Genomic DNA, 24,619 nt, shown 5'->3' with positions numbered 1-24,619 from the left:
TTGGGATGTGGGCACAGCAGAGCTTGGCTCAGCCTTCCCCCACACTGGGGGCAGAGCACAGGAATTTTCCATCTCCTTTAATAGTTCATACTTCAAATCCCCTGATCCTTCCCTCTGCTCTCCCCAGGGGAGAGGGAGAAGCCAGTGAAGACCTTGGAGAGCTGCTCCAGCCAAGGTCGGGGGCTCACCCCAGCAGCTCCAGCTGGGGACAATGCAGACACTCAGCATAAAAGTGCATCTCCTTCCAGCCGAGGCCATCAAATCCCTCCCAAAGAACAAATGGATCCAAAAGGATAAGCACAGGAAGGTAACTGGGGGTTCAGAGCGAGCCAGAATCCCCACAGGGAGCAGCTCCCAGAAATCCTGGGGGGCTATGGCTGCTTCGCTTCCCTTCCCTCAAGGCTTTTGAAGAACCCTGGTTAAAAAGCGGTCACAAAATGGGGGGGAAAGGGATATTTAAAAGTGGGAAAACTTGGGAAAAAGCCATGACTAGGAGGTGAAAAATGCTGTAGTCCCTGTGATGTGCAGCAGGAGGGATGTGCAGCCCCGGGAGCTGCCTGCTCCTCTCTGCCCCAGTTCCCAGCAGCACTAAGAGCAGTGCTTGCAGAGAATCCTGCATTTGGCAGAGTCTCCCCTGCACCCCAGCTCCTCCCGCTTCCTAAGAATCTGAAATGTTTCTTGGGAATTACTTTTCTTCGAGTGGAAGGGGGAATGTCCCAGCCCTGATTCGCCCTTGCCCCAGTGTGCAGAGGCTCTTTGTTTGAGCGGTGCATTCACTCAAATGCTGGGAAAAACGGGTGTGGGAGGAGCAGGGAATGAAGCAATCCAGGCAAAATTCATGGTCGGGAAAAATCCTGCCCTCTCCTCCCTGCCGAGGGTGAAACCCCACGGTTTCATCATAACCAGTTTTCCCCAAGTTCCTCTGAAAGCAGAAATCTGGGAAAACCAGGGGAAAAAATCCCTTTTCTCAGGCCAGTCAGGAGATCCCAGGGGATCCCAGCAGATCCCAGGGGATCCCAGGGGATCCCAGCAGACTTGGGGACACGGTGTTCATTTAAGGACATGGCCTTGCTTGAGGTGACCTTGCTGTGCCTCAGGGGTGACACCAAGAATCTCACTGGAGCGGGGATTTCCCATTCCCCATTCCATATGCCATATGCCATATCCCATATCCCACATCCCATATCCCACATTCCACATCCCATATCCCACATTCCGTATCCCATATCCCATATCCCACATCCCCCATTCCATATTCCATATTCCATATTCCATATCCCATATCCTGTATCCCACAGTCCACATTCCATATTCCACATTCCATATCCCACATTCCATATCCCATATCCCACATTCCATATCCCATATCCCACATTCTGTGTCCCATATCCCACATTCCACATTCCATATCCCAGCACTGCCTGAGCTGAACTCTGAGCTGGGCTTTGGGGTGATTTCTGGGCTCCTTGGCACATCCCGGCCCCCATCCCGGGCAGCTCTGGGCTCTGGAAGTCAGGGCTGGACCGGCTGCTGGGTGCTCCTAAATCAACTCCACGCCCCCAGTGTGAACAGTAATCCTGGTTTTTGCTGGAAAAGGGATCCAACCCCTCCGTGCCAACTCTTCCCGGTGCCCAGGGCTGCCTTACCCCCTTGTCGATGGTGTTGGTTTGGCAGATGGTGCCCTCGGCCGCGGGGATGCTGTTGGTGATGCAGCGGTTGCTTTTGCTCAGACACCACAGCTCGCTGCAGACCTCCTGGAAAGAGGGAGATGTGGGGAGAGACAGGGCCGGGGAGGGGGGCAGAGACAAAGGAACAAAACCCAGATTAGGATTTGCTGGCGCCAGGGGCAGCGTCACACCCGGGAGGCACCAGCTGGGTGGGACATGGGGACACTGAGTGTCTTCAGCATGGTGGGGGCAACACGAGGCCAAACCCTGCCAGGTGCTGCTGGCCACGGTCACCCCGAGCTCACTGACAGCTGTCCCCCTTCTCTGGGCCCAGCCTAAGCCCTGCTGGGATTCCCTGGATGTGGAGGGAGCTCCGAGAGCCGACTCACAGCCAGCCCATGCCACAGAGGCCACCTCTCCTTGGGCACCTCGGTGGCACCGGAGCTGATCTCACTGTCCTTGTCCTCACCCCTCTTCCCAGGGCTGAGGGATGTTCCCAGTTGTGCATCTGTGCGGTGGAGGTTGAGCCCATTCCTGGCTCCTGCCGTGAGCATCCCAGAGCTGCCTCTGTGGGAATCTGGGGCTCCCTGGGAGCACCGACAGCACAGCTGGAGGTGCCCCTGCTCACAGTGTGACCACCTGGCTGCTGGCCACCTCCAGCCAGCCCAAGAATCCTGAAGGGAAGGTTCCTCTGGAAGTTTTAGAGCTGGTTTTGGAATAATCAAAATAATGCCAGATCCTGAGCCAGCCCTTTGGAATCGGGCACCTCTGCTCTCGGGGTCTGCTCGGTGCAGTTGTGTCCCCAGGGTGACACTGAGGACTCCAGACCTCTTTCCAGGAGGTTTCCTGAGCCACAGATCCCGAGCTTCAGCCCATCCTGACCTCTCAGAGCTCCAGCAAAAAAAAAAAATCTTCCCTTGGCTGCCGCAGGACCCACCCAAAAGTGAAATCAGGAAATTCAGGCCCTTTCCAGCTCATGTGTCACTCAATCCCCCCAGGCTGGACTTCAGCGCCTGCAAACTGCAAAGCGGCCCCTAAAGTCTCATTTCCTGCATTTCCTGCCTGGTCCCCATCCTGCTCCTATTCCTACGGAAACAACCTATGGAAAACTTGCTGCTTTTCAGGAGCAGCTTGGGGTGACTGAGCTTATCCAGGAAATGTCGAACAGGTTCAGTGTCAGTGACAGAAACTGTCCTGAGGTGGGAGAGCAGAGCCTGAGCTGCCACGGCTGCTGCCACTGCCAGTGTCACGGAATCATGGAATTCAGCTTGGGAAAGCCCTCTAAGATCAGCAAGTCCAACCATCAACCCAGCACTGCCAGGCTCACCACTAAGCCCTGTCCCCAGGTGCCACAGCCACACGTTTTTGGACACTTCCAGAGATGGGGTCTCCACCACTGCCCTGGGCAGTCGATGCCTGAACGCCCTTTCAGTGAAAAAAAATTTTCCCAATATCCAACCTAAACCCACCCTGGAGCAACGTGAGGCCGTTTCCTCTTGTCCTGTCGCTCGTCATCCGGGACAACACTGAGCCCCCCCGGCTGCCCCCTCCTGTCAGGGAGTTGTGCAGAGCCCCAGGGTCCCCCCTGAGCCTCCTTTGCTCCAGGCTGAGCCCCTTTCCCAGCTCCCTCAGCTGCTCCTGGTGCTCCAGCCCCTTCCCAGCTCTGTTCCCTTCTCTGGACATGCTCCAGCCCCTCAGTGTCCTTCTTGTCGTGAGGGGCCCAAAACTGACCCCAGGGTTTGTGATGCCTCAGCACAGGGGACAGTCCCTGCCCTGCTGGTCCTGCTGGTCACACCACTTTGGACACGAGCCAGGATGCCCAGGGCATTCTCAGCCAGCTGGGCACACTCTGGCTCGTGCTCCTGCCTGGCACAGTGACCATCAGCCCGGGGCAGGAGTGCCCCAGCAGGCAGCTCTGGCCGCCTGTCCCCAGGGAGGTGACAGCCCATTCCTCACCCCGGGGCCGATCCAGCTCTCCAGCCCCGCATTCCTGCCCCTGGCCACGGGTGAGCCGGCCAGCACCGATCCCCCCAGGAGAGGCTGAGTCAGAGACTGGGAATCCTCTGTGAAGGATGAGCTGGGATTGCTCTGCTCCCCTCCAGCCCCCAGAGTGCCCCAGGGAGAGCTGGCAGAGGGAAACCCGGGCGGGGTCCGTGCCAGGGCTTCGGGTCAGAGCTGCAAAGGGAATTTGGCTCCCACCTCCCTCACCCAAGCCCAGCTGGAGATGGCTTTAAGCAGGGGAAGGAGAGAGTCTTTCCCATCTTCAGGCTCTGGCAGAGCCAGAGTGACCACTGGGAAGCAGGAGCCCCTTTTCCTGTCACCAAGGGCTTCCTGGTGACCTCCCAGCTCCAACCATCGACTCTCGGATTGGTTCGGGTTGGAAGTGACCTTAAAGATCACCTTGTTCCAGCCCCGGACACCTGCACTAGATGAGGTTGCTCCAAGCCTCATCCAGCCTGCCCTGGAATCATCTCCATGCTCGTGACACCCATCCATCACCCCCTCTCCTGGCCTGCAGGAAGGGGTGCTGCCCTGCTGGCTCCATCCCTCTGGGGTTTGTGTCCAGGGGAACAGGGTGGGCTCACACACTGGCCCGGATTTACCCGCACACAATCGAGCCCTGGTGCCTTTTGGGTTTATCCCAAACCACCACAGGGCTGGAGGGGTCACCCCGGAAATCTTTTGTGATCCTTGGATATACACAGGAAGCGTCTGCCTGGGCTAAAAATTAACTGGGAGCCAGGGGGAAGTTCCCATTCCTGCCTGTGGCTCAGCTGAGCAGGGGCACAGACCCTGGTGGGTGGCACCTGACATGGGACACCACGACCATGGGACACCATTCTTTGGGGTCAGACTGCTCCTGCTGCATCTGCCCCATGTCCAGCAGGCTCCAGGCCCCTGGGCCCTGTTCAAGGCATCAGCTTTGCCCTTTTCTCACCAGGATGAGCAGGGGACACCTCCAGGAGGTGGGGCAGTGTGGGACCATCCCTCAGTGACAGCCTGGCTCATCCCGGGGCACTCAGCAGAGCTGGGCTGGGCTTTGCACAGTGACAGAGAAACGAAACCCTGAGCTGCTGTGTTTGCTCCTTCACAGCTTTCCAGGGCATGGACTGGGGCTGGAAAAGATCTCTGAGATCATCAAGTGCCACCTTTGACTGACCCCCAGATTTTCAGCCAGCCCAGAGCACTGAGAGCCACGTCCAGGCGTTCCTTGGACACCCCCAGGGATGGGCACTCCAAACCTCCCTGGGCAGCCCCTTCCAACCCCTGGCCACCTTTCCCATGAGGAAATGTGCCCCTGCTGCCTGTGCATCCCACTGCTGGCTCCTCTGTTTTCCCTAAAGGAACGTGGGTGCTTTGAGGAGCTCAGGCAGCCCTTCCATGCAGAGGGGCTCTGCTCAGGCCCTTGGCAACGTTCAGGACATGAAGAACAGCAAAGTGCCCAGCTCAGACCCTCTTTTCTCCTGGAGCAGCCTTTCCTTTCAGTGGTTCTCTGCGTTCAGAGACCAGGGGATGGCAGTGAGGTGGTGGGGATGGGGCTCACGTGGGCAGCAACCTCCAGCACATCCCTCACCTCACCTGGGACAAAGACTTTTCTCCTCCTGTCATGGAATCATGGCAATCAGCTTGGAAAAGCCCTCTAAGATCAGCAAGTCCAACCAGCAACCCAGTACTGCCAGGCCCACCACTAAACCATGTCCCCAAGTGCCACAGCCACACGTTTTTGGACACTTCCAGGGATGGGGACTCCACCACTGCCCTGGGTTTGAGTAAGCAGCACGATGACTTCTGGTGAGGATTATGGAAAATATGTCCTCATGCAAAGAGAGGGGAAGCTGCATGGGTGGGGCCTTAGGGACCACCAGCAGCCAAGGAAGAGGCAAGAAATCCCTTCCCGTGGGATTAACCTGATCCAAACTGGGCTGGGACCAACATTTACAGATGGGACACCCCCTGCTGCGTGCTCTCCCAGGGAAGCACGGCACGGAGCTCACCGGGAACTCCACAGTGCCCCCGGTCTGGGGCAGGACAGGGATGTGGGCAGCAGGGACAGCCCCATGGACCTTTCCTTCCCCCCGTCCCCCCTCCTCCGGCCCTGGGAACCGATAGTAAAGCAGGAAGGCTCTCTACCCCGTATTTACACTGGCGGGATTTGACTCCGTACTGGAAGCGGCACTGCTCGTCGGCATCGTAGGCCTGGCCCGGAGCCACCGTGGGGTAGATGAAATCCTGCTTGGGAGGAGCATTGTTCAGGCACAATCCCATCCCGGAGCTGCAACCAGAGAGGGAGAATCAGAGCTCAGGAAGGCCGAGGGGAGAGAGAGCACCGGGATGGGATCGGCAGCCGCCACTCCCAGCTCTGCTGGGGCTGAGAGGACAAATCTGGGTCTACTCTGGGCAAGAGAAGCAGCTCTGAAATCCCTCCAGCTGTGCACCCCAGGCTGGGAAGCACATCCTGGTTCCAAGGTAACTCTGGAGGTGTTGATCTGAGGGTTCATAGAATCCCAGGAATATCCTGAGGTGGAAGGGACCCTCAGGGATCATCAGTGCAGCCCCTGGCCCTGCACAGACACCCCAACAACCCCAGCCTGGGCATCCCTGAGAGCGCTGTCCAAACGCTCCTGCAGCTCTGGCAGCCTCGGGGCCGGGCCCATTCCCTGGGGAGCCTGGGCAGTGCCCAGCAGCCTCGGGGGGAAGAACCTTTCCCTGAGCTCCATGCCCAGCCCTGACCCAGCTCCAGCCGTTCCGCTGGCTGTTGCCAGCCCCTGGCTGTCCCCATGGCAGAGCCCAGGCTGGTGTGCCCAGGCCGGTGTGCCCAGCACCCTCAGTGGGCAGCGGGTGGGTAGAGCGGCTGCTCCCCCACCCAGCTGTGAAGCCCCAGCTGTGAGCAACCAGAGCCCCCAGCTCCAGGCCCGACCTCCTGCTCGCCAGAGCTCTGTAGGAGCATCCAAATTCGGCCAGAAACGCCTCTCCCTCCCCTTTCCCCACTGCTCTCTGAGCTCCCCCTAAATCAAGGCTGCTGTCATCACCCCCAGCCCCAAATCCTGCACACCCCATGTGCCAGTGGAGGCTCCTGAAGCCCGGGGTGGCCAGCACGGAGCATGAGGAGCGGGAATGAACTCTCCATCCTCCTGCAGCCCTGCCAGGAGCTCGGGGTCAGCGGAAGACGAGGCAGCCTGGCCGTGCCACGTGCCTCGGTCACCAGCGTGGGGGACAGGCGTGGCCATGGCCGAGCTGCAGGACAGATGTGGGATTTGCTGCTGAGCCACGAGGTTTGGCCGAGCCCTGCAGGACAGAGGGAGCCCCTCGGGGAGGAGCCGTGGCTGCTCCTCTTTCTGCGTTCCAGGAGCTGAGCTCTGCTGCTCAGACTCCCTGGGGGCTTCCCTCCACACTGACCCCACACTTGTGCTGCTTCCCGTCGTCCCTCAAGCCCTGCCAGTCCTTCCTTCAGGAAGTGCCATTGTCCTACAAAGAACCTCACTGAAATGGATCCCCACTGATTGTTTTGGGATAGAAACCCAGGGGCTGCCTGAACCCTGCACAAGGGTTTGGCTCAGGCGTGATGACAGCCTTGAAACTCTGGGATTTAGGAGCCTAAATCATGGAATCATGGAATGCTTTGGGTTGGGAGGGACCTTAAAGCTCATCTCAGTCCACCCCCTGCCATGGGCAGGGACACCTTCCACTGTCCCAGGCTGCTCCCAGCCCCAATGTCCAGCCTGGCCTTGGGCACTGCCAGGGATCCAGGGGCAGCCCCAGCTGCTCTGGGCACCCTGGGCCAGGGCCTGCCCACCCTCACAACAAAGAAATTCCTCCTAATACCCAATCTAAACTGCTCTCTTCCAGTTTGAATCCATCCCCCCTTGTCCTGTCCCTCTCCTGAATCCTAAAGGTGCTTTGGAAAAAAAGAAAACCAAAATCTTTGCCCTGCTTTGCTTGTTCACACTGAAAACTCCTCCTCACTGCCTGGAGAAAGCGCCTGCACCACGCAGACCCAATCCTGTCCCCAGACCCTCCTTCCCCATCACACCAACCCTTCCCTGCAATTCCTTCACTTCAGAACCACCCAAATGCCTCCAGGAGGGACTGATCTGTTTGGGAAGTTCCTGGATGTGGGGAACCCAAATAAAGCTCTCCCAGCTGCAACACAAATGGGTTTAGATGTTCAACAGGCAGGAAAAACACAGGAAAGCCTAAAAGAAGGCAAGAACGTGGCTCTGGGAGACAAGAGAGAAAGCGCTGGGGGATTTGGGGGCTTTGTTTGGCTTTCCCCACTCTCAGAAGAGACTGGGGGAGGCTGGAGGAAGGGCAGGGAGAGGTGGATTCCTTACTCTAGGAAGCTGGTGATGTAATCCCTGCTGCACGTGGACCACACGAACGGGTTGGTCTTCATGGTGATGTGAGCAGCCATCAGCTTGGCCGTCTCCTGCCCCCGCGAGCCGCAGCTGTTGCCGACGCCGTCGTGGTTCATGCCAAACCTGGAAACGGCCGCGGCACAGAGAGGAGGAGGTCAGCCGGGTTTGACACCGATGCCTCAGGATTTCAGCTCTTGTGCTGCTCACACATTTGTAATTCTGCAACTCCAGACTCTGTAGGAACCCAGAGTGCCGAGAATGTTTCTCTGCCTGTTTTTAAGGGTTTTTACCCCCCTGGACAACACTGGTATAGCTTTAAACCTTGGAAAAAATTACCAACAGTCAGACAACAACTAGAAAATACAGTGGTGGGAATTAGGTGATAGACTACGATGTAAGATTGTCATATGGTGAAAGATTTAGAGGTTTTAGGCTTCTCTTTATAGTAAATCGATAAGAGTAAAAAATATCAAAATGGAGGATTGTTGTTGTTCTCTAAACCTTCTTCTCCTTCTTCTACCACTCCATATTTTGCAGTAAAAGTAGTTTGGATTGATTGGATAGAAAATTCCGCAGTTCCTGCCCGTGTTACTGAATAATTGGTAAGAAAGTGAAAATAATGTACGTTTTTAGTAACTATTGGTTAAAATGTCTTTAAAAGGCTGTGTAAATCTTGATAATTAGTCTTTCTCGCTCTCACTCCTATTTTTCCTCCTTCCATGCTGTACCTGGGTCACGCTAGTGGCTCAGTTCCTCTGATAAGACTTAACAAACAACTATCTGGAAGCATTGAAACTACAGAAGACTTCTCGCTTTATCTTCTAAATGCCTTGCAAGGACTTTCAGCAAATTCTCTCCCATCAGGAGAGACTCAATTTATGGCACAAAAACGTGTCAAGACTCCACACAGCCTGTTAGCTGCTGCTCTCCCATCTGGGTCAGACAAAACAATTCCTCTCCAGGCCTGAAAATCAAGGACACCTGACTGCCTCAGGCCTCGAGAAATGTAAACAACAGTGAGCTGGTGGGGAGCAAACCTGGAGTAAAGGACTTCATTACCTGAAGCTGTAATTGGAGGATTAACCCCCAATATGCAAATGGACCAAACTTATAACGATGCCTTGGAGTGGCTTCCTGAAAACAGAGGCTAGACAAGACGAAGGGAATACAAGTGGGTATTTATAGAAGGCCTTCAATAGGAACACCTTGGGCAGCCAAAAAGCTCCCGAGGGGCTACACCCAAGATGGACCCCAGGTCACAGGTTTTTCACACTTTTATAAGTTTGGTCCATTTGCATATCAAGGTTAGTTCTCCAATTACAATTTCAGGGAATGATGTCATTACCCCAAGTTTGCTCCCCCTTCCCAGAGGCTCAGTTTACATATTCTGGGGCCTGGGATAGCAAGGTGTCCTTGAGTCCAGGCCTGGAGAGGGTTTGTTATGTCTAACAGTAGCTAACAGGCTCTGTGGAGTTTTAGAGTTACACACTAAAGCAGTACAGGGTCCGAAAATAAAAAAGCTAAACCCCAAGGCATCAATTAAAGCATGAAAACCCATGACCCATTGTCCATTTTTTGGGTGTAGCCACTGGGTGGGCTTCATCTGCCCTAAAACTACTTGAAGGCCCTTCAATTCATATAATTGCTTTTTATTCTCTTGGTTTGGTCCAGCCTCTGTTTTCAGGCAGTCCCACAAGGCATCAGCACATCTGGATCATCCACAGAAGGGTTTCCAGCCCCTGTTGGCAGGAACAAACCAGCAGGAGCTGCCCGGGCGCCCGTGGTGCCGCACTCACGTGTGGCCGATCTCGTGGGCGATGGTGAAGGCGGTGGCCAGGCCGATGTCCTCGTTGATGCTGCAGCTCCGCTCCCGCTCACACATCCCGCCCACGGGGGCCAGGCCTGGGGAGGGGGACAGGGCTGTCACACAGGGCCACCACAGGGCGTCTGAGGGCACATGGAGGGGTGTGGGGACTGCCCGATGCGCTTCACACTCTGTAACACTGGGCACAGCCAGCTCCTTCTCACCAGCGCACTGGGCTGTGGGATGGACTCATGGCTATTACGGGATGTGGTCACTCGGCACTGATGATCAATTAACAGTGACAGGCTCAGAAATGCTAAGAAAGGGTCAAAATCCTCTGAATTTCATATCCAAATGGTGCAGAGGGGAGAAGCCCTTGGCATAACCCCAGTGGGGGAATCTCAGATGGGCTGTACCAGCTCTGGGGCACCCAAACCTGGCCGGGGAGAGCTGAGCAAGCCAGGATCCAACCTTGGTTCTGCCTGGCACCCAGCAGGAATCCAGCCTGGCACCCAGCAGGAATCCAGCCTGGCTCCGTTTGGAGGACTGGATGATGCTGAAATTCCCCCTGAACTCTGACAGCAAATTCCCTCTGCCCACCCCAGCAGCACCAACTGTGCCTCTGCCCCAGGCCAGGGAAGGATTTGAGCCAGGGAAGGATTTGAGCCAGCCTAGCACCTCCAGCCTCAGCCTCCCTCCCAGGCTCCTCCTCTGCAGCCGCATCAGCTCAGAGATCCAGCAGCTCTCCCCTTTGCAGTGATCCAGGGCAGAAATCCCTCCCTGCCTGCTCTGTCTAGACCAGGGCAAGACAAATGAGGAGCTGCAGCCAGGGAGAGCTGCAGGGTCTGTCTGTGTCAATAAAGAACTCCCTTTACAGGCATCACAAAACCGCCGGATTTCTCCCTGCCCAGCCAGGAATGCTCCACCAGGCCATGGACAAACCCTAAATGCGAGTGGTTCTTAATCATCAGGCTGGGCTCAAGCCAGGGATGGAGCAGAGGAGAGTTCCAGAGCCCATCCGTCCTCAGGGCTGCTGGTTTGGTGTTTACAGAAGGAAGGAGAGGCTGGAAAGCACTGCTCTGGTCCTGGCTCTGCTGCTGGTGCTGGGGCAAAGCTTCACCTTCACTGGGAAGGGATGGAACAGCTGGGAAGGGGAATGGGACAGGTGGGAAAGGGAATGGGACAGCTGGAAAGGGAATGGCACAGCTGGAAATGGAATGGGACAGGTGGGAAAGGGGATGGGACAAGTGGGTAAAGAAAAGGGACAGGTGGGAAAGGGGATGGCACAGCTGGAAAGGGAATGGCACAGCCCACCCTCGCCACATTCCCGAGGTTCTGCGTGCTGCTGGGAGCTGCTGAGGGGGTGTCAGGATCCCACTCACCCAGGGTGCCACAGGGCTTGTTCTTGTAGATGCAAATGTCGTACCTGCGGAGGAGAGAAGGCAGCGTTAAGGACATGTCTGATTTTGGGGGCTGTCATTTTGCCGATGTGTTCACATCCAAACCACTCCAAACCAGCCTGTGGGACGTTCCTGGGACGGGAAGCACCAATGGTGACAGGCAGGACATCCCTGGTCCAGGTTATACAACGCTCACTTTGCCCAGACTGGGATTCACTGAGGGTTTTTAATAATGGCATTTCCTGTCCTTCAACTCTGGGGCAGAGCTGAGCCAGGCCAGAGGTTTGGTTTTGATGAAATGTGGTGGTAGAGCATGAGCAGGGAAGGGAACGGAGCTGGGAAGGGGCTGGAGCCCCAGGAGAGGCTGAGGGAGCTGGGAAAGGGGCTCAGCCGGGAGCAAAGGAGGCTCAGGGGGGACCTTGTGGCTCTGCACAAGTCCCTGACAGGAGGGGGCAGCCGGGGGGGGGTCGGGCTCTGCTCGCAGGGAACAGGGACAGGAGGAGAGGGAACGGCCTCAGGCTGGGCCAGGGGAGGCTCAGGTTGGATATTGGGGAAAATTTCTTCATGGAAAGGATTATCAGGCACTGGAACTGCCCTGGGCAGTGGTGGTGGAGTGGCCGCTCCTGGAGGTGTTAAAAACATGAGCAGATGTGGCACTTCAGGATGTGGTTTGGTGGCAGTGGGGAGTCGGTCGAAGGCTGGGCTCGATGATCTTGGAGGCCTTTTCCAACCTCAATGATTCCATAAATCAACAGGGACAAGGCTGTTCCAGACCTGGAGCTCTTTGGGTTTGGGTGGGCCCAGCTCTGCTCCCCAGCACTCCCGGGAGGCCTCGGGCACAGGGGGGAGAGGACAGGGCCGATCTCTGCTCTGTAAGCTCAGGTCTCTTGCAGGAAATGGCATCAATCAAATAGAGAAACCCAGAATCCCAGCATGGTTCAGGTGGGAAAGGACTTTAAAAATCATCCAGTTCCACCCCCTGCCATGGCAGGGACAGCTTCCACTGTCCCAGGGTGCGCCAAGCCCTGTCCAGCCTGGCCTTGGGCACTGCCAGGGATGGGGCATTATCAGCACTTCTGATTAAAAAATCGGTAATTCTGATTAAAAATAAAATAAAATAAAATAAAAAAAAAAAGGAAAACATTTCAGTTTGAAAACACGTTCCATTTCTAACCCCACTGCGGTTTCATGAAAACGCTCAAGTGATTTTTTATATTTTTTCTTCTTTCAGTTCAGTGCTGTACTGAGAATTTCCCAAACAAATCCAATCTGGGTTGATTCGAGGTGACTCTTCCCTCTGTTCCTGGCCTCGATTTCCAGCCTTTGCATCCAGGAATCCGCTGTTTTCACTTCATTAGGGAACAAGGAAAGGCAAAACAAGGAGAGCAAAAACCTCCTCCAAATGGAAACGCAGCACCCTCAAAATGGGAAGAGCCGGCAGCTCCGAAAGAGTTTGGGTTAGAGAGGGAACATTCTCATGTCCTTGCAGAGATAAACATTTGGGGTTTGCAAATCTGGGCTGAAAGGGGCCGGGCTGAGAGCTGGGTAGGGTGGGACCAGTGGGGGGACCAGTGGGGGGACCAGTGGCAGCTGGGCTGGGCCACCCCAGAGCCGGGTTGGGGTTGCACTGAGAATTGTGACCCCAGTGCGGGTTTGGGGACACCCATGGGGTGAGGATGGAGGATTGTGACCCCAGTGTGGGTTTGGGGACACTCATGGGGTGAGGATAGAGGATTGTGACCCCAGTGCAGGTTTGGGGACACCCATGGGGTGAGCAGGACAGGGGATTGTGACCCCAGTGTGGGTCTGGGGACACCGGGCAGGATCGCTCACCCCGGTGACCCCACGGGGATGAGGATGCTGGGTGAGAAGTGCCAGCACACGAGGGGTTAAGCGTGACACATTCCCCAGGATGGCTCCTGTCCCTTCGGCCCCTGGCACTCCCTGGAAGTGCCCAAACCTCTCCGCTGCTCTCAGCAGGAAACCCAGCAAGCTCAGAACATTCGCGGCTTTGTTTTGAGCCTTTAAAGCCTTCGGAGGCTCCGCTTGGACACGTCCCCGCAGGAGAAAAAAGCCCCGAGCTCAGCAAGATCTTATCGGGACACCGGGAATTTATTGGGGCCGGGGCGGATGCGCCGGGCGCTGTCCGAGCCCAACGAGCGGCTCCGGGCTGGCTCCGACATCTGGAGGGAGGACAGAGAGCTCGGAGCCGGCGTTTGCATCCCATGCGTGTGGAGGGAGGGCAGGAAAAAGCCACGGTCCCCTCGGGAGGGGGAGAATTTGGGTCGGAGGGGCCCTTCTGTCGCTCCTCTGTGGGGTCTTGTCCATGGGATGTTCCAGGCTCGCACTGGAACTAGAGCAGGAGAGCAGCGCAGGGATAAAGGAAGCGGCTCCCGCTTGGAGACTCCCCTCTCCAGAACTTTCCTTTCCTGGCTTTCTCCCGCTCCGCAAGAGAGGGGGGAAAGGCACAAATGTTGGGTTTGCCTCGGGCCTCTCCCGGGATGTTTCGCCTCTGTCCAAGCAGGGATTTGTGGGCGCTGGAGGGACAATCGTGGACGCAGCCGGCAGCACTTGGAGAGCTCAGCACTCCCCATCCCCTCCATCGTCCTGTGGCCTTCCAGACACTCTGCCATTCCTTCCACTGTCCCTGTCATCCTCTCTGTGTCTCCCTCCCTCCCTCCTTTTCTTCTCCCCTCCCTCCCTTCCTCCCTGCCATTCCTTCCACTGTGCCTGTCATCTTCTCTGTGTCCTCCTTCCATCCATCCATCCATCCATCCATCCATCCATCCATCCATCCATCCATCCATCCATCCCTCCATCCATCCATCCATCCCTCCATCCATCCCTCCATCCCTCCATCCATCCATCCATCCCTCCATCCATCCATCCCTCCATCCATCCCTCCATCCATCCCTCCATCCACCCCTCCATCCATCCATCCATCCATCCCTCCATCCCTCCATCCATCCCTCCATCCATCCCTCCATCCATCCCTCCATCCATCCATCCATCCATCCATCCATCCATCCATCCATCCATCCCTCCATCCATCCATCCCTCCATCCATCCCTCCATCCATCCCTCCATCCATCCCTCCATCCATCCCTCCATCCATCCATCCATCCATCCCTCCATCCATCCCTCCATCCATCCATCCCTCCCACACCTCTGCCACCCCAGGCTCGAGCACTCACCATTTCTGATGGGTGTTTTGTCCCGGGTGTGGCAGCTCAGAGCCCTTCACGAAGCCCTCAGGGCCTGATCCAGCACCCAGGTCCCTGAGCTGACCTCCCCTGCCGTGACAGGAGCACAGGGACACCGGCAGGGCAGGGCTGTTCCAAGGAGAGAGCTCATCCTGACACAGAGGCATCTAAAATGAGCTGAGCCACATCCTGGGCTGCTGGTGCTGGTCCCAGTCACAGGATCCTGCTGGAATCCTCTTCCCCTTTCAGAGCAGGGGCTGACAGGGCTCTCCATCCCGGCAGGAAGCTCCAGGATTCCAGGTTGGGCTCCTGCTGCCTTTTGGGGCAGAAATGCCCCGTGGCTGCACACTGAGCTCCTTGAGAGCCCAGCAAAGACTGAGGGAAGACTGGGGGGTGACAACCATCTGGAGTGGAGGGTGATAATGAACTGGAGTGGAGGGCGATAACGAACTGGAGTGGAAGGTGATAACCATCTGAACTGCAATAATCTGCATCCAACTGAGGGCCAGGGAGCCTTGGATGAGCCCCTTGGACAGAGGCTGGGGACAGCTGCCACCCCCCTGCGAGGGGACAGCGCTCACCTGGTGATCAGCACGGCGGTGTCGTGGTTGGCTATGCCGTTCTCGGGGATGGCGTTCCCGTTGCCGTTCCTGTTGACGATGGATTTCTGCCACTTGCAGAAGCTGTCCAGGGATTTCCCAGCGTGGTGGTTGATCTCCAGTGTGGGCTGGAATGGAAGCAGTGGGAGAGTGTGAGCCCAGGAAAGCTCTGGTGAGAAGGCACTGCCCATTCCGTGCCGGCAGAGCGCTGACACCACTCCAGACACCCCCAGTTTCTCATGGGAAAGCAAGAAAAGTGGGGCTTTAGGAGAACTAAAGCTGCTTAAACCTCCCTAAAGTCACCTTATCATGGAAAAAATCAGATTCCCAGAGGTCTCTTCAGCCCAGTCCCCTGGTGACGTTGGGAGGATGTGGAGCAGCCAGACTGCACCGAGGGGGGCGGGGGGGGGAATTCCTGGGAGTGGCATCCAGAGGGGACACACAGTGCAGACACAGGACAGGAGAGGCTCAGCAAAGCCCAGCTTACCTGATCCTCTGTGAGCAGGATCAGCCGGGTCACCAGGATATTGACAATATTGCCCAGACTCGAGTCCTGGAAAAGTTTGGCAACCTGACCTCCAAGAAACAAGAAAAGAGGAGTCTTAAAAATGAGCTCTGTGGCCTGATGAGCTGGGGAGGGCTGGGCACTGCAGGGAGTCGGGGCTGGGGTCTGAACACAACATTTTTTTTGGGAAGCAGGGGTGGGAATGGGACTCCACACCATCACCTGGATCGCAGAATTCCCTAAACCACGTTCAGAGCTCTCTGTCTCAGAGCAGTGAAGCCAAAATCCCGCAGCAGCTGCTCCTTGCCAGGAGCCCAGCTGGGGGAAGCCCCTGCTCCTGGCATTTTGTGCAGCCCCGGGGATGGAGCTTTGCCGAGGGGAGGGCACAGATCCCTCGGGAATAATGGAGGAGGCCACAGATCCCCCGGGAATAGGGGAGGGCACAGCATGCCCCGGGAATGAGGGAGGGCACAGATCCCTCAGGAATCGGGGAGGGCACAGATCCCCCGGGAATAGGGGAGGGCACAGATCCCTCGGGAATAATCGGGGAGGGCACAGATCCTTCGGGAATGAGGGAGGGCACAGATCCCTCGGGAATGAGGGAGGGCACAGATCCCTCGGGAATAATGGAGGAGGCCACAGATCCCCCGGGAATAGGGGAGGGCACAGCATGCCCCGGCAATGAGGGAGGGCACAGATCCCTCAGGAATCGGGGAGGGCACAGATCCTTGGGAATGAGGGAGGGCACAGATCCTCCGGGAATGAGGGAGGGCACAGATCCCTCGGGAATGAGGGAGGGCACAGATCCCCCGGGAATGCGCCGTCTGGGGGTGTCGCAGAGCAGATGAAACGCTTCGAACCCGGATTGTTCGAAAATCTGGCGTCGGCTTTAGAAATGCAAACCGTGAAAAGCGATCCTGCGGAGGCCGGGACAAAGAGCCCTCCCAGAGGGGCTTTCAGGGGATTGATGGATAACTTCCCAGCCCGTCTCACCTCGCAGGAGGATCCAGCACGGCCGATTCAGGCTGCTCATGCATCCAGCCTGGTACCCTGCCGCCAGCAGTGCCCCAAAGCAGAGCCACAGCTCGGGGGGGGATTTCTGCCGGCCCCGCTTGCTGCTCAGCCCCCAAGCGTGAGAGCTCCCTGTCCTTACGCTTTCCCATGTGTTTCTCAGCTCGCCTGGCCGCATTTGCAATGCTAATTTGAGCTGGGAGATGCTGTTCAAAGAAAGGCTTTTGTTCTCGCAGCCCGGATCCGCTGTAGCGCGGTCAGACAGGCCAGATTGACCTCTCCGGCCTCCGGGGTCCCACTGCTCAGCAGCAGCAGCAGCCTGGCAGGATTTTTGACCCCAAAGCCTTGCTCTGAGCCTGGGGAGAAGCCACTGCCAGCCTGCAACAGATCCGATTCCCCCACTGCGTCCCCATCCCACTCCTCGCAGGAAAAGTTTTCCCAGCCGGGACATTTGGGGCGATGAAGAGGAGTTCCCGCCCAGCCCGCCAGGTTCCTGGTGTGGGTGTAACACTTACAATATTCATGATGGCCAGGATGTACTGCTCGATGTCCCTGCGGCCGTGGTACCCCACCATCATCTTGTCGGCCACCACCAGGGTCTCCACGTAGCGCTCGGTGCTCACCGACCTCTTCAGGGGCAGCTGCCCCCGCTGGCTGTGGTTGCCCGATGGCTTCAGAGGGGAGGGTTTCAGCGTCCTCAGCCACCAGTGCCTCCCCTTCCAGGGCTTCTCATCTGCGGAGGGAACGGGACGGTTCTGGTGCCCTCGGGCAGGAGCTGCCAGCCCACAGGGGTGAGGGGTGGGTTCGAGGGGAGGAAAGGCCACGGAGGGCTCTTTGTGCACCACGTGTGGACACAGAAAATGTCCCAAAGGCAGTCCAGGGCTGTCCCCAGGCTCCTGCTGGTATCTCACCTGCCCTCCTGTCCCCTCCTGCCAAACAGCTCTGTGCCCATCCCACCACAGCCCCAAACCCCTCCGGGCTGCACAGCCCTGCCCTCACCTCTGCCCCAGGCTGCGTTTAGAGACTGCACAGCCATAACCTGAAAATGAAGCCCTTGCAGACCCTCTCCTCTTCCCTTTTCCTGCCAGGACCTGGATTTAGGACCTGACCTTTCCACCACAGAAAGGGCTGCAGCCTCCACAGCAGCAGCAGCAGCTCTGTAGGACTTTGCTTCCAGCGCTGCTGACCTGAGCCTGGGGATGTCCCCAGCAGGGCCATCGGCTCCAAATTCTCCTCCTGGAGACCACCACAGGGTAGGGGAGGTGCCTGGGAGGCTCCAGCCCCGCTCCTGCCCTGCTGGATCTTTTCCCCTGCTCTGAGGCTGGATCATCAAACACCCAGCGAGGCTGGGAACACGGGCACACCCCAGGCAGCCCCACAACCTCCCAGCTCCAGCTCCTCCAGCTGATCCAGGGGAGCTCCTGGGGGTGTTCAGGGACCAGGAGTGCTGGGCAGGACAGGACAGGACAGGACAGGTCCAGCCTGCAGGACAAGGGGATGGGGTGGCCTTGCTGGGGCCGTTGCACTGTGGTTGCTCTAAACTCCCCTTGGCCCGTGGCTCCCACTGCTCATCTCTGCTTTCCAAGAAGCAATCAGGAGCGGGCTAAATTATTTCTGGAAGCTGGGGAATGTGGCAGAGAGTCAGCAGGAGGGGAGTCTGCTGGAGCTTCATGCAGCATGGCTTTGGGAGCTGGGACAGGCAGCAGGCCAGGGAAGCACGGGGCGGCTCCAGAGGTGCTGGTGAGTCTGGGGACACTCAGAGAAGGTGACAGTGCCCTGGTGTCCCCAGAGGCTCCATCCCTTCCAGCAGTGACACCTCATCTGCTCAAGTGTCACCGCTGGGGCAGTGATGGACATCCTGCAGGGACACCCAAGCAGGAGCAGCAGGGCCAGCTCTGCTCTGTCCCCACAAACTGACCCACGAAAAGCCCCTGGGCCCTGCTGCAGGGCTGGCATTTGCCCTCAGCCTCAGGGAGCCTCTCTGGGCCAAGGGAGTGGCATCCTCTGGGCTCACAGCCTTTTGGGGAGATGGCGAAACTTTGCTTGTTCACAAGGGCCAGGGATTCCAGCCAGGCTCTGGGACAGACTGGTGGGACGGGCAAGGACCAGAAGGGCACACGGGGAGAGGCCAGGGCAAGCCTTTGTGGGTCTTTTGGAGGTCAAAGCCCTGGAGGTGCAGAAATGGGGTCGATGTGCGGTCACCATCCTCACTAAACATCCCCCAGAGCCCCCTGTGACGGACCAGGCTCCACATCCCACCCTCCAAGGCCCTTTTCCAGCTGGTCCCCATCAGCAGCAGAGTTACCCCAACATGGACACGACCTGCAGTGACCAAACCCCAAAGCTGAGGCTGTGCTGAGCACACGTGAGCTGCGATTACCCAACGCTCTGCAAATTGGCCAAATCCGGGAGGATTCTTCTGAAGAAAAACAAGAGGTGTTTTTTTCCTCTTCTGTTCCATGTTCTATTTACAAATTTTAAAGCCCTGCTGTGGGGAGGAGAGGATGGGAGCTTCCCAGAGCCCAGGCCACCAGAAATGGGTAAAAGTAACACAGAAAAATCTGGAATTTGGGAGATAAATTTGGTTCTGTGCCACGTGGAGCAGGGTGGACCTGTTCTGGCAGGATTTTCCCAGCCTGTTTTGGGCTGGATTGAGGAGGAGGAGGTGGTGGGAGCGTGTCAGAGACTGAAACAGTTCACGCCTCAAACATTGATATGAAAGAGTTTTGCCCATTATCACAAAATATAAAGAGGCTACAACCAAAGAAGCCTCCCTGAAGGTGCCTGACTGGGACTTTGGACTGTAAGTTAAACCACCTAGATAACGCTATTGTTCAATCATCCTGGCCTAGGGAAAAACAAACGAGGCTGAGGGAGAGGAATGCATCCACAAGAAAGCCAAAGGCAGCAGAGAATCCTCCCTGGCTGGGTTTGGGGTGCAGAAGCCAGGTTTACTCCCCCCCACCCCCGAAATGAGGGTGGGGAGGAGGTTTGGGGTGTAACCTCTGCTCAGAGGCACTGAGCACCCGTCCTCCCTTACACAAACCGGCCCAGCTGTGGAGCCCCCAACCCCACACACCACACCCACGGGACATTCAGGGGAGAGGCAGCTGAGGGGGTGTCAGAATCCATCAAAGACCCCCCCAAGTTCCCCCCCCCGAGTCATTCCTGAGGCCTTGCAGCGCAGGGCTGCACGTGATGCAACAAACCCGGGCTCTGTTGTAAGAGAAAATGCCAAACTCCCCCCCCCCAGCGAGGTGCCTGGGTTTTCCTACCCGGCCTCAGCTCTATTAACCCATGGGATTCTGTGCTTTTTGGGGGGACCTTCACCACCAAGACCAGCTGGAGAGGATCAACAAAACACCCTTGGGATCCACGGAATGGTGATATTTACCTTATCCTGTCCCTGTCACTCTCTTTCTGTCCCACACGTCTATTTTCTATTTCTTTCTTCCTCTCTCTCTCTCTCATATTTACTATCAAATAAAACCCACGCTGCTGCCACTGGCAGATGGTCTCGTCTGCACCTTAATTCGGGCAGAGGCGTTTCTCAGGACTTTAACGAGCGGATGACGACAGAGCACCTACCCAGCACTCCGCAGGCTGCGTCCATGTGCGGGTACTGCAGGGACGAGCGCTTGTACACGACGTGGGGGCTGCCCTTGCCCTCTCCCCCCGCGCTGACGTTGGCTCCAGGGCTCAGGGGCTCGATGAAATATTCCTCCTCATCCGCCACGATCACCCCGTGCTGCAGGAGGGAACAGAGGGGAGGCAATAACCGAGGTGAGGAGAGAGTTGTGGGACAAAGGTGGCTGCTCGCAGTGAGGTTTTTGCTGATTGGTCCCGACTTTCTGGGGACTGACAAAAGTTGTGGAGGAATCCTGCACAAACACTGAGCTGCAGGAACCCACAGAGCAGAGGAAGCCCAGCCAGATGGTGGTGGATGCCTTGGGACATCTGTGTTCACTGAAGTCCTCTGGAAATCACGGTCTGAGTTATGAATGAGTTGTTTCCTATTCCACCCACTCGGTCTCAGCGGGATCCCTGTGGGATCCCAAACACCGCCCGCTCAAACACTGCAGCTCCGAGCTCGGCCTCCCCAAAAAACCCTCCCAAGCAGCTCAGCACCATCGTCACCAGCTGGGAACTCGGAGCTGCAGAGAGGGGTGGATACCCAGAGGCTTTGGGAAACACCCCAAATGTTCAAAATCTGAAGGCTGATTAAGCAGAGGCCACTAGCAGAGCCAAACCCCTTCTCTGGAGCCTGGATGGGGCATCCCAGCCCCTTGTACACCTCGGATTGGCCACGTCAGTGAGATGAGCTGGGGTTTGCTGCCTTATTTTAGTTTTTGATTCTTTGACTCAATCTCTGCGAGCCCAGGCTTTGCTCTCAGAGTGGACCCACACGAGGCAGTGACAGCCAGGAGCAGCAGATCCCGGTGGGATGATCACCAAACCCACCAGGGACTTGCAAGGTCCCTCCTCTCCACCCTCTGCCTGAAAGGTCTGAGCAACCCAAAAAGCTTCTGGTAGCCCAAGACAATCCCAATTCCTGGCACTGAGGAATTGAATTCTCCAGGGAATGCGGTGTCCCTTCAGCTGAACTTCACCAGCAAGTGACAAGGCACAGGAATGTGCCCGGCATGGCTCAAACATGATCCCAAAAGTCCAAGAGACAAAAGTCCTGGCTGTCACCCCCCTCCCTGGGTGCAAACGCAGCTCTGGGTGCAGAGACACCCCTGCCCTGCCTCCAGGGGTGTCCTTTGGAAGGGACAGCGCTTTTCCAGCTCCCGCTGTGCCCGAGGGATGGGAGCCCTGCTCTGCCAGGATGGGGAGTAGGGAATTCAATCCCTTCCATGGAAGCACCACCTGGAGCAGCCTCACCGCCGGCTGTGGGTGGGGGAGCCTCTCGGGGGGCTCAGTCCCTCCCTGCCGGGGCTGTCGCCGTCCCCTCCCCGGCCGGAGCTCAATCGGGGCAGTGTGTGCGCGGCGAATCCCGGCCCCCAGTGCCGGGGGATTTCCTCCTGCCCGGGCTCTGCTGCTCTTGGCTCGGCTCCACCTTTTCCAACACAAGCGAGGTACTGTGAGGTTACCCTGGCCGGGCTCCGGCGGGAGCCGAGTGCCGGCAGAGCCAGCTGCAAAGGCTTTGTGGGATGGGGGGAAGGAGGTGAGAAGGATGGGGGGAGAGCACCGGAGGGGAGAGCACGTCCTGCCCCAAACCCATCCCGCTGGAAAAGGGATGTGCTCACCCCAGCCTCTGCAGAGGCTCCACGCCTGCCTGGCACCTTCCAGCAGCGAGGCTGGGATGTCACAGGAGCCTGAACATTGTCCCATCGCTGACCCCAAGGGCTGAGCTCTGAGGGCCGGGCGCTGGATGTGACACAGGGCTGGTGAAGGGGGTGGGGAGAGGTCCTGAGAGAGCCCTGTGGTTTGTGGGGGAGCTGGGCTGGATGTCCTGTGTGTGATTCACGCAGGTCAGCTGCAGAGCGGGGAGGGTTTGCACTGTCAGCTCACACCACAGCCCAGCCTGGGCCAGCTCTCCCAGCTCCTGGAAGAGCCGTGTGGCAGCGGGGCCACCTGGGTCCATTCCTCCTCATCTGGGTCCCTCCGGGCACTCCTGTCCATGCTGGGCTCAGGGGACTAACCAGGAAAGCTGCCCCTGGATCCCTGGCAGTGTCCAAGGCCAGGCTGGACACTGAGACTTGGAGCAGCCTGGGACAGTGGAAGGTGTCCCTGCCCATGGCAGGGGGTGGAACGAGATGGAATTTAAGGTCCCTTCCATCCCAAACCATTCTGGGATGCTCTGATGAGGACCTGGCCTTTCAGCTGTTCCTCTGCCACAAAAGGGGAAAGAACATCCCTTCTCTGCTTAGTGTTTTCTCCTGGCTGTGATCGGATCCTTGGGATCTCTTGGGATGAAACACAGGGATTCCAGCTGAGGCAAAGCTGCTCCCTGGAGGCTCCCAGCTGCTTGGCCTTTCTGGCAGCTCAAAACACGGAATATTTTTGAGAACGGACCATGGCACCCTTTGCTTCCAACAGAGGCCACGTGGTGGGGTCGGGGCTGTCCCATGCAGGACCAGGAGGGACTTTGATTTCCTCATGGGTCCTTTCCAGCTCAGGATATTCTGTGGTTCTGTGGCTCTGGGAACTGGGTGACTTTCTCCTGGCTGAGCCTGAAGCTCAGCAGGGTGTGGGAGATGTGTGGGGTGAGCCCTGCTCCCTGCCTGCCCTCGGGCCGGGGTGACAGTGCCTGTGGCTGGGAAGAGGAGTCCATGGGAGAGTGTCCAGGTATTGGGAAGATGAGTCAATGGTTGAGTGTCCAGAAATTGGGAAGAGGAGCCACTGGGGGCGTGTCCAGGTATTGGCATCCAAAGCTGATGCACTGTGAGGGTTGTGTTGGGAGTGTTCAAAACCAAAGTGGTTCAAACCCAAATTCTGTGCTTGCAGGCACAGGAATTCCTAAGGGATGTGGGAGCTGGAGGACAGGAGGATGGCCTGGAACTGCTACTGCTGTTGGACACAACCCCTCTCCCTCCTCCTCGTGCTCAGCTCACCCCGTACCCAGCACCGGGTCCCAGTTTGTGCCCGGTCACCACCACAGTGCCCGAGTGCCCGGGCAGCATCACCCGTGCAAAGCCGGGTCAGTGCGGTGCCCCCTCAGCAGGACCCAGCACCTGGGGACCCCCTTCTGTCCCCTGCAAAGTGGGTGCTGCCCTCCTGGAGCGGAGCCTGCTGGGGATGAGGGTGGGCACGAGCGGATCAGGGTTACTGGTCACCCAGAGAGCTGCACAACATCTCCCACGGCAAGTCCAGCCCTCTCTCTACCAGCTAAAAACATTCCAGACTCCTCTTGCCCAAATTCCTGACCCCACTCGTCCTGACTGAGCCCAAAGTTCTCCTCCCCCATCCTCGCCGTGTCCGTAACTCCGGAGGGCAGAAGGACAGAGTTCAGGCAGAGGAGAGGTTGTTGGATGACCCCCTGTCCCTCTCTGTGCCTGGCTGCATTTTCCTCCAGACAGCTCTTGGTGCCTCTCCAGAGCTAAGCACAGCCTGGGGACCGAATTCTCCCAGTTCCAAGTGCTTGCCCTGGCCTTGCTGCCCTGTGGGGTGGGCGATGCCAGATCCCTCTCACTGCCAGCAGCACCCAGCTCACCCTCTGGGAGCACCACGAAATTCCCTGGGACTGGAGCAGAGTTCCCACGTCCAAACAAAGGGCTCGGGAAGCGGGAGTTGGTGCGGCTCGGAGTGTTGGCTGTGAGCTGGAAACTTTAGACTCTGCGATATAATGAGTCAGATTCTCATTTCTGTTAATAACCCACAGCACTGTTCTGGCAGGGTCACCCAGTAATAAATCAAATGGGAATTCATTCCCGTTTGGAAGCTCTTCCTCACTGCCAGAATGCTGCAAGGAGGTGGGGCTGCAGCAGAAATGTGAACCTGGCCTGGAGAGACTTTTTCTACCCCTCCAAGGGAGCCATGAGCCTTGGGATTCACTCATGGGGTTTGTTTGCTCCATCTCTCCATCTGGCAGCTCAGGAAATGTACTGTGTGAGCCAGAAATATCAGAAAATCACAGAAAAATAGGGATGGAAGTCCTCAGTCTATTCCCAGGGCTGGGAGAGCTAATGAATCATACCTGGAGGGGTTTTGAGAGCCTTTTGTCTGGCCTGTTCCTAAAGATCTCCCAAGACCTCACTCTCTCCAAGCAACCTGGCCCAGAGCTCAGCTGTTCTTACACTCATGTCCACCACTAAGATTCCCTGCTGATATTTAGGACCAGAACGTTCAGTCTGAGCTGTCAGGACTTGGAAAATCAACCATTCCCACCCTCCTTCCCACAGCCTTGCTGGTTTTGAGGAAATGCCACCTTGCCCTGTCTTGACGTTCCCTTTTTCATATGGAAAAACTGATTATTTCAGTTTTTTCCCCTCAGAAGTGACAATTTTTTAGCTCCTAAAACATGGGCAGAAGCGACTGGGAACCCCAGGAATGCATTTGCAGTTGGAGGGATCTGGATGCACTCCTGACATTCCAGCGGCGCTGGGAAATCCCTCCCCGCCCGCAGCAGCAC

The 24,619-nt window shown here is 57.3% G+C and overlaps 1 protein-coding gene across 1 annotated transcript in view; it reads right to left on the bottom strand.

Moving 5' to 3' along the window:
• The window catches only part of ADAMTS10 (ADAM metallopeptidase with thrombospondin type 1 motif 10), a 62,282-nt gene that overhangs the window by 18,646 nt on the left and 19,017 nt on the right, over positions 1 to 24,619 (bottom strand). Inside the window, exons 4-12 of the mRNA XM_032092711.1 lie at positions 20,134 to 20,293; positions 17,061 to 17,278; positions 15,517 to 15,600; positions 15,012 to 15,157; positions 11,210 to 11,253; positions 9,820 to 9,925; positions 8,000 to 8,146; positions 5,799 to 5,940; positions 1,647 to 1,754 (exon numbers count right to left, since the gene is read on the bottom strand). Coding sequence (XP_031948602.1) covers positions 1,647 to 1,754; positions 5,799 to 5,940; positions 8,000 to 8,146; positions 9,820 to 9,925; positions 11,210 to 11,253; positions 15,012 to 15,157; positions 15,517 to 15,600; positions 17,061 to 17,278; positions 20,134 to 20,293 — 1,155 coding nt within the window. The remainder of the gene's footprint in view (positions 1 to 1,646; positions 1,755 to 5,798; positions 5,941 to 7,999; positions 8,147 to 9,819; positions 9,926 to 11,209; positions 11,254 to 15,011; positions 15,158 to 15,516; positions 15,601 to 17,060; positions 17,279 to 20,133; positions 20,294 to 24,619) is intronic.

This window comes from Corvus moneduloides, chromosome 28, assembly GCF_009650955.1.
Source record: "Corvus moneduloides isolate bCorMon1 chromosome 28, bCorMon1.pri, whole genome shotgun sequence".
In the NCBI taxonomy this organism is placed as follows: domain Eukaryota; kingdom Metazoa; phylum Chordata; class Aves; order Passeriformes; family Corvidae; genus Corvus; species Corvus moneduloides.
This window is presented reverse-complemented; position numbering and strand designations above follow the sequence as displayed.